The 17,865-nt window shown below is 40.8% G+C and overlaps 1 protein-coding gene across 2 annotated transcripts in view; it reads left to right on the top strand.

Moving 5' to 3' along the window:
* Positions 1-16,290, top strand: part of mid (midline) — an 88,033-nt gene extending 71,743 nt beyond the window's left edge. For both annotated transcript variants that reach the window (XM_089740356.1, XM_089740355.1), the window contains exons 5-6: positions 3,087-3,322; positions 14,224-16,290. In XM_089740356.1, coding sequence (XP_089596482.1) covers positions 3,087-3,322; positions 14,224-14,512 — 525 coding nt within the window. In that variant the 3' untranslated portion in view covers positions 14,513-16,290. The remainder of the gene's footprint in view (positions 1-3,086; positions 3,323-14,223) is intronic.
* The last annotated feature ends 1,575 nt before the right edge of the window (positions 16,291-17,865 follow it).

The raw sequence follows: 17,865 nt of genomic DNA, 5'->3' as shown, positions 1-17,865 counted from the left end.
CGTTATTAAAAAACGTAACTCTGCGCTTACACTCGATCGAAGTAGTTTCAGAGTTAGATTCAGACCACCGTCCCGTCGTTATGAAGCTCGGTCGCGCTCCCGATTCCGTTCCCGTCACGAGGACTGTGGTGGATTGGCACACGCTGGGCATCAGCCTGGCTGAATCTGATCCACCATCGCTCCCGTTTAACCCGGACTCTATCCCGTCTCCTCAGGATACCGCTGAAGCCATAGACATCTTAACGTCACACATCACCTCGACATTAGATAGGTCATCGAAACAAGTTGTAGCGGAGGACTTCCTTCACCGCTTCAAATTGTCCGACGATATTAGGGAACTCCTTAGAGCTAAGAACGCCTCGATACGCGCCTACGACAGGTATCCTACCGCGGAAAATCGTATTCGAATGCGTGCCCTACAACGCGACGTAAAGTCTCGCATCGCCGAAGTCCGAGATGCCAGATGGTCTGATTTCTTAGAAGGACTCGCGCCCTCCCAAAGGTCTTACTACCGCTTAGCTCGTACTCTCAAATCGGATACGGTAGTAACTATGCCCCCCTCGTAGGCCCCCAGGCCGACTCGCGGCGTTCGATGATGACGAAAAAGCAGAGCTGCTGGCCGATACATTGCAAACCCAGTGCACGCCCAGCACTCAATCCGTGGACCCTGTTCATGTAGAATTAGTAGACTGTGAGGTAGAACGCAGAGCCTCCTTGCCACCATCGGATGCGTTACCACCCGTCACCCCGATAGAAGTTAAAGACTTGATCAAAGACCTACGTCCTCGCAAGGCTCCCGGTTCCGACGGTATATCTAACCGCGTTATTAAACTTCTACCCGTCCAACTCATCGTGATGTTGGCATCTATTTTCAATGCCCCTATGGCGAACTGTATCTTTCCCGCGGTGTGGAAAGAAGCGGACGTTATCGGCATACATAAACCCGGTAAACCAAAAAATCATCCGACGAGCTACCGCCCGATTAGCCTCCTCATGTCTCTAGGCAAACTGTATGAGCGTCTGCTCTACAAACGCCTCAGAGACTTCGTCTCATCCAAGGGCATTCTCATCGATGAACAATTCGGATTCCGTACAAATCACTCATGCGTTCAACAGGTGCACCGCCTCACGGAGCACATTCTTGTGGGGCTTAATCGACCAAAACCGTTATACACGGGAGCTCTCTTCTTCGACGTCGCAAAAGCGTTCGACAAAGTCTGGCACAATGGTTTGATTTTCAAACTATTTAACATGGGCGTGCCGGATAGTCTCGTGCTCATCATACGGGACTTCTTGTCGAACCGCTCTTTTCGATATCGAGTCGAGGGAACCCGCTCCTCCCCACGACCTCTCACAGCTGGAGTCCCGCAAGGCTCTGTCCTCTCACCCCTCCTATTTAGCTTATTCGTCAACGATATCCCCCGGTCGCCGCCGACCCATTTAGCTTTATTCGCCGACGACACGACTGTTTACTATTCTAGTAGAAATAAGTCCCTAATCGCGAAGAAGCTTCAGAGCGCAGCCCTAGCCCTAGGACAGTGGTTCCGAAAATGGCGCATAGACATCAACCCAGCGAAAAGTACTGCGGTGCTATTTCAGAGGGGAAGCTCCACACGGATTTCCTCCCGGATTAGGAGGAGGAATCTCACACCCCCGATTACTCTCTTTAGACAACCCATACCCTGGGCCAGGAAGGTCAAGTACCTGGGCGTTACCCTGGATGCATCGATGACATTCCGCCCGCATATAAAATCAGTCCGTGACCGTGCCGCGTTTATTCTCGGTAGACTCTACCCCATGATCTGTAAGCGGAGTAAAATGTCCCTTCGGAACAAGGTGACACTTTACAAAACTTGCATAAGGCCCGTCATGACTTACGCGAGTGTGGTGTTCGCTCACGCGGCCCGCACACACGTAGACACCCTCCAATCCCTAGAATCCCGCTTTTGCAGGTTAGCTGTCGGGGCTCCGTGGTTCGTGAGGAACGTTGACCTACACGACGACCTGGGCCTCGAATCAATTCGGAAATACATGAAGTCAGCGTCGGAACGATACTTCGATAAGGCTATGCGTCATGATAATCGCCTTATCGTTGCCGCCGCTGACTACTCCCCGAATCCTGATCATGCAGGAGCCAGTCACCGTCGACGCCCTAGACACGTCCTTACGGATCCATCAGATCCAATAACCTTTGCATTAGATGCCTTCAGCTCTAATACTAGGGGCAGGCTTAGGGACCCCGGTAACCGTACTCGTCGAACTCGACAAAGAGGTCGACGTGCAACCTAACCCATGCATCAGCCCGCTGAGTTTCTCGCCGGATCTTCTCAGCGGGTCGCGATTCCGATCCGGTAGTAGATTCATTCGCGAAACAATTGCTCTTGAGTTGTTAGGTCTCCTTCGGAGGCGCTCGGGCAGTTGTTAGCAAATCCCACCCCTCTTGGCTGAGCCTTTGCTCGCCCACCTGTCCTGGTGAAACTGGAAAGGCCTTCGGGCCACCAGTAAAGTTTCAATCATAAAAAAAAAAAAAAAAAAAAAAAAAAGGCAAACGAGCACGGGTAGGTACCACCACCCTGCCTATTTCTGCCGTGAAGCAGTAATGAGTTTCGGTTTCAAGGGTGGGGACGCCGTTATACTGTACCGAGATCTTAGAACTTATATCTCAAGGTGGGTGACGGCATTTACTTTGTAGGTGTCTATGGGCTCCCGTAACCAGTTAACTCTAGATGGACCGTGAGCTCGTCCGCACATCTAAGCAAAAAAAAATATATAAAAAATATACGGCCCACATGGTGGTTAGTGGTTACAGTCACTCATAAACGTCAGTAAGACAGGAGCACGTCACGCTGAGTACTTACATTCCGTAAAAATACTGTGGAGTTCATTCCAAAGGTGAGATGGTACGTGGCAAAAAAGATCTCTGGAAATGCACCGTCAATTAACGCAGCGACTAGACAGACAGTATGGACATTATCTGCCCGGGTGGCGGGAGGTGCGATGTTAAAAATAAGATAATTGAATCATCTCAAACAATTCCTCAGAGCACTCGAAGTATACTTTGGGTAACAAGTATTTCGTATTCCCAGATCGTGTTAAACTCCATGCATCGATACCAGCCGAGGATCCACCTCGTCAAACTTCGAGAAGGCGGCGGACCTATTACCGATCTGGCGCGCGAACAACACCGCACCTTCGTGTTTCCGGAGACGGTGTTCACCGCCGTCACGGCCTACCAGAACCAATTGATTACCAAACTGAAGATAGACTCCAATCCTTTCGCGAAAGGCTTCAGAGACTCTTCGCGACTTACGGATTTTGATAGGTAAGTTATTTTTTAGTTTCTCGCCAATATGAGCGAACGAGCTCACAGCCCACCTGGTGGTCAATGGTCACAGGAGCTCATAGAAATCAACAAAGTAAATGCTGCCACCCACCTTGTGAAATGAGTTCTAAGCCTCAGTTTTTCAGTGTAACGGTTGCCTCATCCTTCAAACGGAAATGCTAGTAGTTAATCTACTTCGCGGCAAAAATAAGCAGGGTGGTGTTACTTATCCGTGCTGACCCACAAGACATCCTACCATCAGCTTATACATATTGTAATGTTTTCGTATTTTAAAGTTTAGGAATTCAATGACAAAAATGTATAGATATCCCTGAGTTCTCTGCCGCAAACCCATAAGACCCCTTTTAAATTTTAGGTTTTAGGCACCTTTTAATGGCAAAAGAAAATGAGTTTTGCACTAGACTTGACTTAAAGTTGAAAATCGCAAATCATATTTAAGGTTGCGCCTTTGGCAGTTTCTGAGTAAAGTTTTGTTTAGTTCTCGTCTCTTTAGTCTAGTAGTTAGTGACCGAGAGCCCACTGAGTTTCTTGCCGGATCTTCTCAGTGGATCGCGTTTCCGATCCGGTGGTAGATTCTACGAAGCCCTGCTCTTGCTAGGGCTAGTGTTAGCAACACTTTCGGTTTGAGCCCCGTGAGCTCACCTACACGTCAAAGCGAAGCTGATATAGCCTCTCAAGGCTATCAGTATAGCAGCAAAAAAAAGCGACTTAGTGTCAAATATTTGATACTAGGTATTCGGTGTCTGGAGTACGTATTTAAATCTGGCACAAATGTACATTAGTGTTGTACCGGTTGTAGAGGACGATATTCTAATTAGCGTTAAATGTATACAGTCTTTAAGAAGTAAACATTTGTAGGGCGACAAAGTCGTAAAAACCGATAACTTAATTTCCAAAACATCTTAACGCGCAAACCTAAATAGATTAATAAATAAAATTCGTTCATTTTATCTCCGTTTTAGTTTTATCTGCCTTGAACTGCCCGAAATTGGCAGGTTGCGGTGCTCGAGGCGATTTTGATAAATTGACAGGCTATTAGCAACAGTCGAAAGGCATTAGGTCGGCCGCCCTGCAATTTGTGCGAAGAACACATGAATAAAAGATTAAAAACGCGCCTCCAACTCCGATTGAGCCTGATACGAGCCTTTGAGCAGATCTGCTGTCGAACTAGGGACGGGTCAGTCTTTATCGATACAATTCATATGTGAATAGAAAATATGTAATTAATATCGCTCCTAAAATATGCGTTACATATTCATTATTGTTGTTATGTAAAACTTTTGTTCAAAACACCTTTATTTTCTTTACTAGCGGCCCGCTCCGGCTCCGCTCGGGTCTTTAACAAAAATTTCAACGATATTTGACGTTGTTTTATTTTTTTAAATCAAAGAACGCTTATTGTGGTATAACTATAATAGTTAGATATATGCTGTCACGACACTTTTGTAAATAATAATGTGTTCTACAAAATCGTAGTACATTATTTTATTCTATCATCAATAGTTTTCGCAGGGCACGCGATAAATAATATTTTAGGTAATTTTTTTACACTTTAGGTTACATTATGGGAGTTTTAGTAAAGATCCCTAATTTTTTTCAAAAACGATTTTAGCCTATGTAACTTAGGAATAGTGTAGCTTCCAAACAGGGAAAGAATTTTTCAAATCGGTTCTGTAGTTTCGGAGCCTATTCAGTACAAACATACAAACAAATCTTTCCTCTTTATAATATTAGTATAGATTATAATATTAGTATAAATTAGTTTGGTTACTAAAAAAGATCTAAAATACAAACTAAGTTTGATTTCTTGATTCTTTTGTAGATGTTGATGATTCCTCCTTCAGTCGTGCTCCTCATGTCTGAGGGTCATCAGTTTCGCCCTCACAATGTTGTGTCAGCTTGTCCTGATTTCAATTACTCTGAGAGGATCGCAGACGGTAGAATCAAAGGTGAAACGGACCTTGTCAGACCAATACATTGCAGTGGGCACCCGCTATTTTTTTCATTCCTCTTATCAGTAATCATCAGTTTTTTCTAGATTGATGATTAATACGGTAAATGAACAGGACCTAGCGGCGTTAAAATATGTTTTAGAGTTTTTTTTTATTGCTTAGATGGGTGGACGAGCTCACAGCCCACCTGGTGTTAAGTGGTTACTGGAGTCCATAGACATCTACAACGTAAATGGCCACCCACCTTGAGATATGAGTTCTAAGGTCTCAGTATACTTACAACGGCTGCCCCACCCTTCAAACCGAAACGCATTACTGCTTCACGGCAGAAATAGACTCACAAGAGGTCCTACCAACAGGTATTCCACCAGTCCAAGTTATTCAAGAGGATATTTTATTGTTTTCAGTGAATCCTTTTCCCTTTGCCAACTATCATTGTTGAATATAGAAAATAAGACGATCTTAGGATTCATTACGGATCGTTTAATAATTCTGCCGTGAAGCTTTTTTGAGTTGAAGGCAATGGAAAGTTGGTGGAAAATGGTGGGGTGCCAGCTTTTACGTTGTGATGTCTATGAGCTTCAGTATAGCCTTATAACAGGCTGCGAGCTCGTCTGCTTGTCTACTGCAATATTATATAATATTATGATATATTGCCGTAGATAAAAAAATATATTGAATCTTAACAGGAATGTCGACTCTAATATAATAGTGGTAACGATAGTTGTGGCTCAAATAAATAAGTACATTAAACGACATTCTTAAAATCAACTATATTCTTCTTATTATCTTTTTACTATGTTACTACATACGTAATGACTAACAAAGAGTTGTTAGCAAAATAGCATTATTCAAAGTTCAAGATGAATTGAGAATTATATGGCAAATGGATATATTGATAACTAGCGACCCGCCCTCGCTTCGCTTCGGAAACATTAACTTTTATTATTGATAGTTGAGTCCCGCGACGTTACGACACGGTACGACAATAGCCACGGGTGACGCCGCGGGGTGAAGCTAGTCTAAAAAAAGTAGCCTAAGTTACTCCTTATATCATCAGCTACTTGTCAGTGAAAGTCCCGTCAAAATCGGTCCAGCCGTTCCAGAGATTAGCCGGAACAAACAGACAGACAGACAGACAAAAATTATAAAAAATGCTATTTTGGTCTATGTACCGTATATATATTCATATGCATATAGTAAAAAGCGGTTATTTCAATATTACAAACAGATACTCCAATTTTATTTATATGTATAGATGTTCGAAAAACCTTCCTTCTTGCCGACATCTGGTGTTGCTACAAACTTAATAAATTAATTATGCAATTTACTAGGAATCCTCATAATACCAAGTAAATCTATTATAACACAGTCATTGCCTGCTGATTTTACGTTCCAATGAAGGATAATTGTTTTGCATGTTAATAAACATTGAACGGTGACGATTTGTAGAATACCTACATAAAGATTATTCTATGACTATTAGTATTAATTATAATATGATGGCTGTTATTAATAACCATATTACATTAACTCTAAAATCTTTTTTGTTATCTATGGTCACACTAAAACACAATATTTTTATAGAACTAAAAAGATTAAACCATTATTTCATGTTAAAAAATAAGAAATACTTTTACGTACTTTACATTGTGGATATATAATCAAGGATATGATACAGTCTTCAGGGCACTCGATAAAGTTTTGGTATACCCTGTTCTTTTACCCACTTAATACAATTAATTATATTTTTTTAAACTATTTATGTTCATTTAAATAAGTTATTACGAATAGTATAGGAATTCGCAATTCACTTGGTAAAAAGTAAACGAGCCAAGTCAAGCAAGCTCACAGCCGCAAATAATGGTGTTATATTAAAAAAAGAATGCAAATTTAATGAATTGATGGCAAATCATGCTATTTTCATGGCATCTAAAAACTAAATTTATAAATAAATATGGTTTGAAAACTACAAACAATAGAACACCGAATGAAACAAACCAACTAAAAAATAATTCCTTCATTTTAACGAGGTGAACTGGGTCAGGACTTTAAACCAAAGTAATATTATTGTATGGTCATCGGTCTTTGATGCGTGTGCGATTTTTCAAGTCAATCGGACTTCTTGAAGTTTCCGAAAATTACGTATAAAGATTTCGTAACATAAATAGATGGAGATAATGAAGGCGTATAAAAAAAACTATTCGTAGATACTCATTTATTTTTAGCCCACAGTGAGACAACAGGTAGTGCAGTTCAGTGGATCCGTAGCAAGTTTGTTTGCGTGACGACAAAAGAAATAGAGGCTGTTCAAATTCCCTATAAAACTAAACCTCACATTTATACCAAAATAAAATTAACAAATTAACGGGTTTTTTTTTATTTATTGCTTATATGAGTGGACGAAGCTCACAGCCGACCTGGTGTTAAGTGGTTACTGGAGCCCATAGACATCTACAACGTAAATGCGCCACCCAACTTGAGATACAAGTTTTAAGGTCTCAAGTATAGTTACAACGGCTTCCCCACCCTTGAAACCGAAACGCATTTCTGCTTCACGGCAGAAATAGGCAGGGTGGTGGTACCTACCCGCGCGGACTCATAAGAGGTCCTACCACGATGTCTGTCCCTATACGATATTTTTGCGATAATCGAGTTTCGAATTTAAAGTAGTGCGACGAATCGAACCGTTTTATACGTGTTTCGTGTTAACACGTTCGCAGCGCTTGGACGAGAGCGAGAGAGGGCGTGGAAACGTTTTGTGGAAACAGCTCACGTCAACGGCGGTGCGGGCCCGCGGCGGCGGCGGCGGCGCGCGTAATCACAGGGCTCGCTCCTCATTATGTCCTAAACGACAAATTAAAGCGCATTTCTATTATCCGCCGTAGTGTGATGCACATGTACGCTCCCAAAAACCGGTTCCGCCCGCGGCGAGCGGACCGACGCTCATATATTTTCGCTCTTTTAGCGACCCGCTGAATCGCCATTCCATAAACAATTATTATTAATTCGCCTATCCGAGATTAAAATCTATGGTTTCGCCACAGATAAATCATGCGAATAATTGATAGTTTGAAACGAGATAACGACGAGTAGAGTCGTTATTATGCATTCGTCAACCACCGCCTACTCAATGTTCATTGAAAATTTACATTCGATGTTTAGTCACGCAATTATATCTACATAGCGCTCGTAATCTTATAGCAAATTAATGTTAATCATCTAATACTCATTTGTTTAGTTGAAAGCCTTTTTCAGGTACGTTTATCCGACGTTTTGATTGAATAATACAAACTCTTTCCGAAATCCTTTTGAATTATCACGCTCATCTACAGCTTCATTCCCGAGGTATTACGGTCATTTATTTTTTTTTTCTGTCGGAAGAAGGCTGCGATGATCGACAGAATTATCGTAGCTATTAATAATGTAATCTGCGTCCACGTCAGTACCCGGCTACCGATTTCGATTAATTGATACAGCACCGGCGCGGCGGCGGCCCGATGATAGTTCACCACTCGACTGATTGACGGCTAATTCGAGATGTTATCGACGCAATTACAGGGCCTTCCTCGTCGCGTCACATAAACGCTTGTTACCGGGTTAAAAATAAAATAATTCATTTACTATCGATATTTTAACTGGTGTTAGAACCTTGCGTGAGTCAGCACGGGTAGGTACCGCCCTGCCTATTTCTGCCGTGAAGCAGTAATGCGTTTCGGTTTGAGGGGCGGGGCAGCCGTTGTACTGTTACAAGTGAGACCTTAGAACTCATGTCTCAAGATGGGTGGCGGCATTTACGTTGTAGATGTCTATGAGCTTCGGTAACCACTTGAAACTAGGTGGGTCGTGAGCTCGTACACCCATATAAGCAATAAAAAAGTTCTTGTTTAAAAAAAAGAAAAAAACTTCTGTTGCAACTAACTATATTAAAGTCAGTCAATTCGAGACTAAATGTAAAGTAAAATGATTCATGGCACGAAAATGACTTTTAACTTCAGGGAAGTCTGTTTGTTTTTTGCTTACATTAATAAAACCGTACAGGTAAGATTATAACAGGTTCCTCTGAAATATTTGTGTCAATGGCCGGCAGCATTAGGTGGGACCTGCGCGGTGGCAGCGCCGCTATAGGCTGCCACACTCAACGCTTACAAATATCGATAGCATCTCAATGTAAATACTGCATCAATTTGTCCGTTACGCGTTGACGACTGTGTGATCGGCCACGACTGCTTCCGAGTTCACACCGCGCTCGCCACGTGTAAAATTGTCTGAGAACTTTTCCTATTTCGACGCTCGAATGCGAAACGCAAACGGTAAAACATAAAACTATTGCTTAATCGTCGTAACTGCGCGGAGATTTAATGACTCCTTCGCTGACATCCGAAATCGTCGGACAATAAGTGTGATTAATTGCCATTGTGTGAGAATCGAGTGGCTGGCTATTTGGCGCGGTGATTGAGGCGGCTTTTCATCCATTAATTAATATGATACGCCCCTCGCTTAATCAGAGCCGATATTTAAGGGGCGAACAGTTATATTTATGTTCAGACCATGTTAAGACGCACCTCTGTTGATTGCGTGCAATTCACTTACTTGCCTACTTGACAAGAACGAGTTTTCTCTATTCCGTTCACTTTAGATTTTTATTAAATTCCGCTAAAATTTCTTGTGTTTTTTTCTATTTATTCCGCGAAACATTTATAAATTCTGATTAGGTTACAGCCCTAATACAACACCATTGAGTCTCATTTCTCAAAATCGGTGGGAATAACTACGAATTCTGTGATCACCAGAGCGTTATGTGAGAAAGAGCTCATTCATCCATCTATGCAACGACACGTCATTACGGATCCTCTAGATCCATTAACGGTGCTTTTAGATACCACAAGCACCGATCACCGTCTTCGTCGAACCCGCCGTCGCTTGCGACAAAGGGCTCCGAGCGAATTAACCCATAGACACAGCCCACGAGTTTCTCGTCGGATCTTCTCAGTGGGTCGCGGTTCCGATCTGGTGGTAGATTCTGCGAAGCACTGCTGTTGCTATGGCCTGTGTTAGCAACGCTCCGGTTGGAGTCTCGTGAGCACACCTAAATGTTAGGGCGAAGCTGAAATAGCCTCTTAAGGCTATCAGCATAGGTAGGGGGAAAAAAATCAATATAAATTTTACATGTTAAAATACTAAAAATATATGGTAACGTTATTTCACTTCCATCTGATAAAGCATTCAGCGTTCCCTGGTAAATTTCGATAAGCGTGTTGCGAGGTATCGATAAGTGCTTTCGCAAGCTCGGCCCGTTCCTATCGGCGGGCTCTTACGGCCGCCGCCCTGTAATTTACCGACGGAGAGTGTTGGCTATTACAGCTGATACCGTGATCATAATAAATACGCCATTAACGCCCCCACAGCACCCGAACTATTGTCTCACAATCTAAAATTCACCTATAAAACAATCATATTGAAGTTCGTCGCATAGCCTGACCTGAGTTACGTATCGACTGTAATGATGATTAGAGAGGTTAAAAATAAAAAAAACATTAAACCTTAAAAAGTTCCTTTGTGACATCCGTTCTTTTTTTTTATTGCCCGTGCAGGCAGACGTGAATACGGCCCACCTGATGGTAAGTGGTTACCGTTGCTCATGGACGTCAGCAATGCCAGGGCCAGAGCCAAGCCGCTGCCTACTGCTAAATCTTGTTCACAACCCTACATATTTCTAAAGTCAAATATCCCTGTCAATAAACTGGAATGCCGCAAGGTACAAGACAAAAAGAAGATTTGATTTGATTTAGTATAGTACACTTAGACCCTCGACTGTCAAATAATCTCAATAAACATCTCTCTCTTTCTCTCTCTCTCTCTCTCTCTCTCTCTCTCTCTCTCTCTCTCTCTCTTTCCTCTCTGTTGATTCCGACCGAGAATCGAGCCAGAAGCCATCCTGTCGTACGTTAGTATTACACATTACCCACACGACCCACAAAGAGATCAAATTATTTGTAATTCTTATTTAAAAAAATGCCCTATAATATCACCCGTAATTATTGGTTTTTATTAAAATTAGACCGTGTAATAAAAATTGTATTAGCGTGTGTGGGCACTACCTGTTGTTTTGAGAAGCGCGCCGGCGCCCGAGGCTTGTCGGTGATAGATTAAATTCGACACGGCATCTCGTGATGTCATGCCGATTTTATAGTTGCTCACCCCGAGCCGGCCGTGTCGTCACGCCAATTTTCTCATCTCAGACTATCACGTATCTCGTGTTCTTACAAGCAACCGATTTTATCCATGCGATCAACGGATGTATTAAAAAAAACCGCAGACTTTGGAATATTTTACACAGAGAAGACAAGCTCCAAAATGATTCTGATTATTTTAGCACGTGCTGTTAGCGTTCGCCGTCACATTTACAGCTCTTGATATATATCTGACGCAAAAGATATAATATTGTTATCCTGCTAACAGCTCTTTCGATGCCATACCCTCTCTTACTTTAACAGAATCGAATTTGTTTAAAAGAGTACTTGTTTTGGGGACGATTGTAACCGTCATTTTTGTATCGTAAGTACTTTGTCAGTAATATAGTACAAATTTGTTAATATTGAGCAAAAAACAACCTTATCTTATCTTATACCTTTAAACGAGCAATTCTTGTATATATAAACGATTTTCGTAAAATTTAGTATACAGAGGATTTCGGGGGCGATAAATCGATCTAGCTACGGTTTATTTTCGGAAAATGTTGTTTTATTCGTGTTTTCAATAATCAACTTTATCGATAATCAACTTTATGACTCTTCCCGACATCTATTGGCGAATAATAATACTATTTTTCTTAATTGAGAGCAACGAACTGCTTTAAATACACAACAAGATGGCGTTGTTAAGCAACCCGAAGTCAATGAGTGTTTGGTTTAAGTTTAGACCAAGAAAATGGATTGTTTATTTATATTATTTGCGTCTTTTCAACTCACGTGTTCACTTAAAAATGCCTAAACGATCTTGAAATATTTCATCATTTTATCAATATGTAATTCGTATTCAAATATAATTTCTAAAAAACACAATTTATGAATTAAAAAAAACCGAGTAAAGCTCGGTCATCGTCTAGTATGTTTTAATCCGAACATACGTATAGTTCAGTTCTCGTTCGATTCTATTAAGCAGGCGTGGAGAATTCCGCAGCCGCGGAACCTATTAAGTGCCGTAGCGATAGATTCGTAGAGTAGCGAAAATAGCACGTTAACGGGAAGCGTCCTCGGTGGCGGTCCCGGGCGCCTCCGGGAACCGATAAAGGGTGTCGCGAACTCCGGCGCAATAAACCCGGGACACGCCGAGAGAGCGCGCCTCGTTAACTTCAGCACTCGTAAACATCATTCCGGGAAACAATTGTGAATTCTATAGAGTGTAGATTAATGTAGGAAACAGAAAAAAATAATTTGAGAAATATATTTTCCAGTTTTATTGCGTAAAAGGTGCCGTTATATCACACGTCTTAAATTAGGCATAATTATAAGATTTATTTTCAATGAAAGCTCATTATAAATTGGTGTTCATTTGGCAGCTGAGATAGGATTAGACATCTAGTGGTTACAGGTGCATCGTAATACCAATATCGCCATCGATCACGGGCCAGTCAACTGTTGTAGACTCAAAATATAGTATACCACCAACACTGAATGAATTATACGGGATTTCTTTTTATGACAAAGTGTTGTTATTCTTTGCATCTTGAAATCGTTTTTCAACGCGTGTTAAGTAGGTTGGCTTATTTAGAAACTTTTGTGCCTATGACCGGTTGTAGGGCATATTTGTATCTCATGACAAAAGCACATCGGGAGTAGATCTATGAACAGATAAGGCTATGAATACGGCCGCGTGTGGTATTAAAGTCGGAGCGTAGATTTTGAAATACAGAAGTTTTATCGATCTTATAGTTTATGCCGTGACCATCAATGAAATAAGTAAAAATTGAAACATAGAACCGAAAAACGAGTTAAGAAAAATTGACGATTGAAGATTCAGCACAAGCAACAGACCCTTCTGATTCACAAAAAAAAATTAGGAAATACGAATGATGACCAGTATCGCATGTATTGTATTAAAGAAATTATAAACAACGTTGTTAGATTGAAAAAAAAATGCACCTAATATATATGAACAATTTGAAATAGTTAATTACTTTCATTTCTAAAGCAACGTAGCTCGCTCGCATTTCTTCGAAAACTTTTATTGACGACGTCCCGATGGGAGCCGGCCAATGACGTTTCTCGGTATATTCGCTTAATCCGAAACGATCGTACCTACCGGGGAACAACACTAGTTTTACCAAAACGAGAATGCGAATTTCTATTTGCACTAACTTAAGTATCGTTTCAAGGGAACTTGTTTCAGTGCATTTTCTCTGTTAAGCTAAAATTATAATATCATTTCTTTGTATGATAATATGTATGTTCGATTTTCGAAATAGGTCGTGTTGTGTTGCCTCCTGGGTTTTCCGACCTCTTTCTGACTGCTTGGCGACATAATATATATTCGATCTTGGAAGAATGGGACAGTTTGTTCCAATAGAGATATTGATTTTTACTGGTGGTAGGACTTCTTGTGAGTCCGTGCGGGTAGGTACCACCACCCTGCTATTTCTGCCGTGAAGCAATAATGCGTTTCGGTTTGAAGGGTGGGGTAGCCGTTGTAACTACGCTTGAGACCTTAGAACTTATATCTCAAGATGGGTGGCGCATTTACGTCATATATGTCAATGGGATCCAGTAAACACTTCACACTAGGTGGGCTGTGAGCTCGTCCACCCATCTAAGCAACAAAAAAAAAGTCACAAAAAGAGTCTCACCACTTGATAGGTTCTTGAACTCCTCATAATTCCAAGAGATATAGTTCAAAACGCTTCTAACAAAAAAACTAATTCTTCCGCAGAGATCCTATGGAGTTAATGCTGATGGAACAGCAGTTACTTCGGACGCCGCTGCGGCTGTACGCCGGCGCGGGTCCCGGAGACGAGGAGGCGGAGAAGCGCGCCGCGTGGGCCCGCACGCCACCCGCGCTACAGCTGCTGGCGTTGGGAGGACGCGCGTGGTCAGGCTGGCCGCAGCCGCTTGCCGTGCCGCCGGACCTGTGGCTGCAGAAGCCTCCCGCGCTCCGCTACTGCCCCTACCCCGCCCCCTCCCGGTCCGACCATCCACCATCTCCGAGACACCCCCTGTGAACTCTTGACGTGTTCTCTGTGAAATGCAATATGGAAGGCCTACGGAGCCCGCGGTATTCGAATGTAGTGCCGTGACGTCAGTAGCTCGGACATCGTCGAAGACTACATTTGAATGTATTGATGACGTCATTGATGACGTAGCGGTACCTAGAAAATTGTATGTATAACTTTAGGCGTTGTCTATAGTAATAACTAATTTACATGGTTCCTACCACAAATTGAGTAAGTGATTCCAACTTCTTAATGTAAACTAATGTAGGTATATAAAAATAGTTACCTGCTGATTAGTTGGTTCGGTTCTTAGATTATGTATTTTCGTGTATTTTGTAAATGACCTGTCTATTTAATTGTTTACTGTATATTCCATGTCTGATACCAAAGAAGTCTGAATTGCTTAAACTGTTCAATAAATAAAAATAAGGGAAATATAAAAATAAAATGTACAATAACATATAAACGAGAAAGCGCTGATAGTAACAGAGAAAGATTTATAGCAGCAAAGAAATAGCTGAAAATGCACAAACAATTCCGAGGGAGCATTTTTGTTAGACAATACTAACTTTGTCGCAGTCAAATCAGTTTAAATCAATAGCAAAATTAACTAATGCATCAATAAAAACAAATGAAAATGATATACGCTTGCCACACTTCACTTTGCAAGACTAATGACTGTTTTTCAAGGTCTTCAATCGAAAAGGTCATCGTCCTTTGGCTGAATTTGACGTAAAACCACAGACAGTCAAAAATAAACTTAATTTATCTGTCAAGAACTGCTTATAACATTCCATAAGTTTGAAACCATCTATTGTCAATAACTAAACGTACACATTTAAATGATTAGCGTATCATATTCCTACTACATATAAGTATAAACAGTGATAATTTCATCTAATATTATAAATATACGATTGTATATTAGGTATATAGAATATTAATATATAAGATATGTATGTATGTAATGTATGATGATTTAATTAAATTATTTTTGTAGCGTTTAACACTGTAAATAGCACACGTAGACATTTATAATTGAATTCGTATAGTTGAAAGTAAAGGGTAGCTCGCATTGGCTCTGTTTTATTTTATGAAATGAGAAATGTAAGAATGAAATATAGATTTACCATGAAATTGACATTTGTTATTTTTTTTAATGCATTCCTAAAATTTTATTTATGTAATAAATTGAAATATTCATTTGTAGAAGAACTAGACTCCTACAAGACGACAAATTGCGACATTTTTTTTTAAGAAAAAAAATCTCTTATATTCTATGGCACACGGTATGACGTCACGACTTTTGACGTTATGCTAAAGTATAATTAAAATTTAATCGATAACAACATCGATTAATATGAGATACAATGTTTTCTTGCAGGCGTCGAAATAAAATTTGATTTTATAATAATAAACAGTAATTTATTTTGTTCTAAAAAGTTATTAATAAACTTTACTTAAAACTACTCTTAAAATTGTTGATTACCTTAATATCTGTTCTGTTCACCACCGAAATAGAAATTATGAAATTATGTCCGGGTAGATTATTAAACAAGTAAAACAAAACGAATGAAACTCATTGAATAGTCGTCAGTCACAAAATATTCCAGAAATTTCGAAGGGCAAGGTGGCCACTATCTCGAATCTATCGGTCCTTCGAGCTCGTATCTGTTGTGTTTATGGGCCATCGCTTAATACCAGATTTGTCGACCAATTTATCATTAGAAATAAAAGTGTTCTAATAATTACCAAACATAACTAACTTTTGAATTTATATTAAAACATCAAATTTCTTTCCCAAAGTGACTTTTCTAAAGCTCCATATTAAAAACCATACACATCTAAATACATATGTATTAAATCGTTCTAATTAAAATACATACATGACAAAAACCGTATCTTGATCAATTATAACAACATTATAATTTAAGAAATAACTGAAATAAAATTGATATACGGCTTTAAATATTACTCATTTAAGTTTGATGAACTACAATGAAGAATATATATAAGAATATAATATATAAGAATATAATATATAAGAATATAATATATAAGAATATAATAAGAATAAAGATCCTATATCATAAATATGTTACGGAGCCCATAGACACGACAAGGTACCGTCATCCACCAAAAGAACAGGTCGAAACTGGATTAATCGGGAATCTACTAACCCACTACTTGTTTTACAGCAGTAATAAGCATAGGTAAAAGTAGTTCATAAAATCAAACCGAAAAAAATATTATCTGATATCAATAGACAAAGGATTGACGCGTGTGGTGGGCGCCTAAGAATACCCCCAACCCAAACTTAGCTCATGGGTGTCGTAGAAGGCGACTAAGAGCCAAAGCCAGACCAAAGCCAATAAAACCTCGGCCCAAGGTCAACAAAAGCATTCCCAAGGAGGGTTGACGTCAGGCAGGCGGCCGGTCATAAAAACTTTGCCAAAACTTAGAGCAACATGAGACGGAATGAAAAGAAGAGCACCAGGGCTAGGGCGTCCCCCGCAGGCGACGCGCAGGGACAGCACCCGGTCTCTGTGGAAAGTGGACGAGGGTTGTCGCATCACGGGCGGGTGCGACGTAAGACGCAAGCCCAAAATGTGAGAGAGATGAGATTGAGGTATGCAAGCTGGAATGTGGGCAGTATGACTGGGAAAGGAAGGGAGCTAGTAGATGTGTTAAAGAGGAGAAGAATAAATATAGCATGTCTGCAAGAGACTAGGTGGAAAGGAGCGAAAGCTAGAGAAATTGGTGAAGGATATAAGCTGTATTATAGTGGAAGTGATGGAAGAAGGAATGGCGTGGGAGTAGTGTTAGATAAGGATTTGAAAGATTGTGTGGCGCATGTCATAAGAACGAGTGATAGGATAATAACCGTAAAAATAGTTTGTGAAAGTGTTATTTTGAATGTTATAAGTGTGTACGCGCCTCAGTCCGGGTGCAAGGAGGACGTGAAAGAGAAATTTTGGCAGGATTTTGATAGTGTTATGATTCGCATTCCAGAGAGTGAAGAGATTTGTATAGGAGGTGATTTTAATGGACATGTAGGAGCTACAAATGAGGGCTATGAAAGGGCGCATGGAGGGTGGGGGTATGGCAATCGTAATGATGATGGAGACCAGTTGCTCCAAGCTGCGACTACCTTTAACCTGGCAGTGGCGAATACGTGGTTCCAGAAACGGCCTGAACACCTTATCACCTATAAGAGTGGTAAACACGCGACACAGATCGACTACTTTCTGATTAAGAGAAGTAAGTTGGTATGTGTCAAAAACTGCAAAGTACTGCCGGGTGAAGCATTGGTGACGCAGCATAGACTGTTACTAATGGACATTACAATCAGTTACAAGTAC

This window comes from Bombyx mandarina, chromosome 04 (assembly GCF_030267445.1).
Source record: "Bombyx mandarina strain Sakado chromosome 04, ASM3026744v2".
Taxonomy (NCBI): domain Eukaryota; kingdom Metazoa; phylum Arthropoda; class Insecta; order Lepidoptera; family Bombycidae; genus Bombyx; species Bombyx mandarina.
This window is presented reverse-complemented; position numbering and strand designations above follow the sequence as displayed.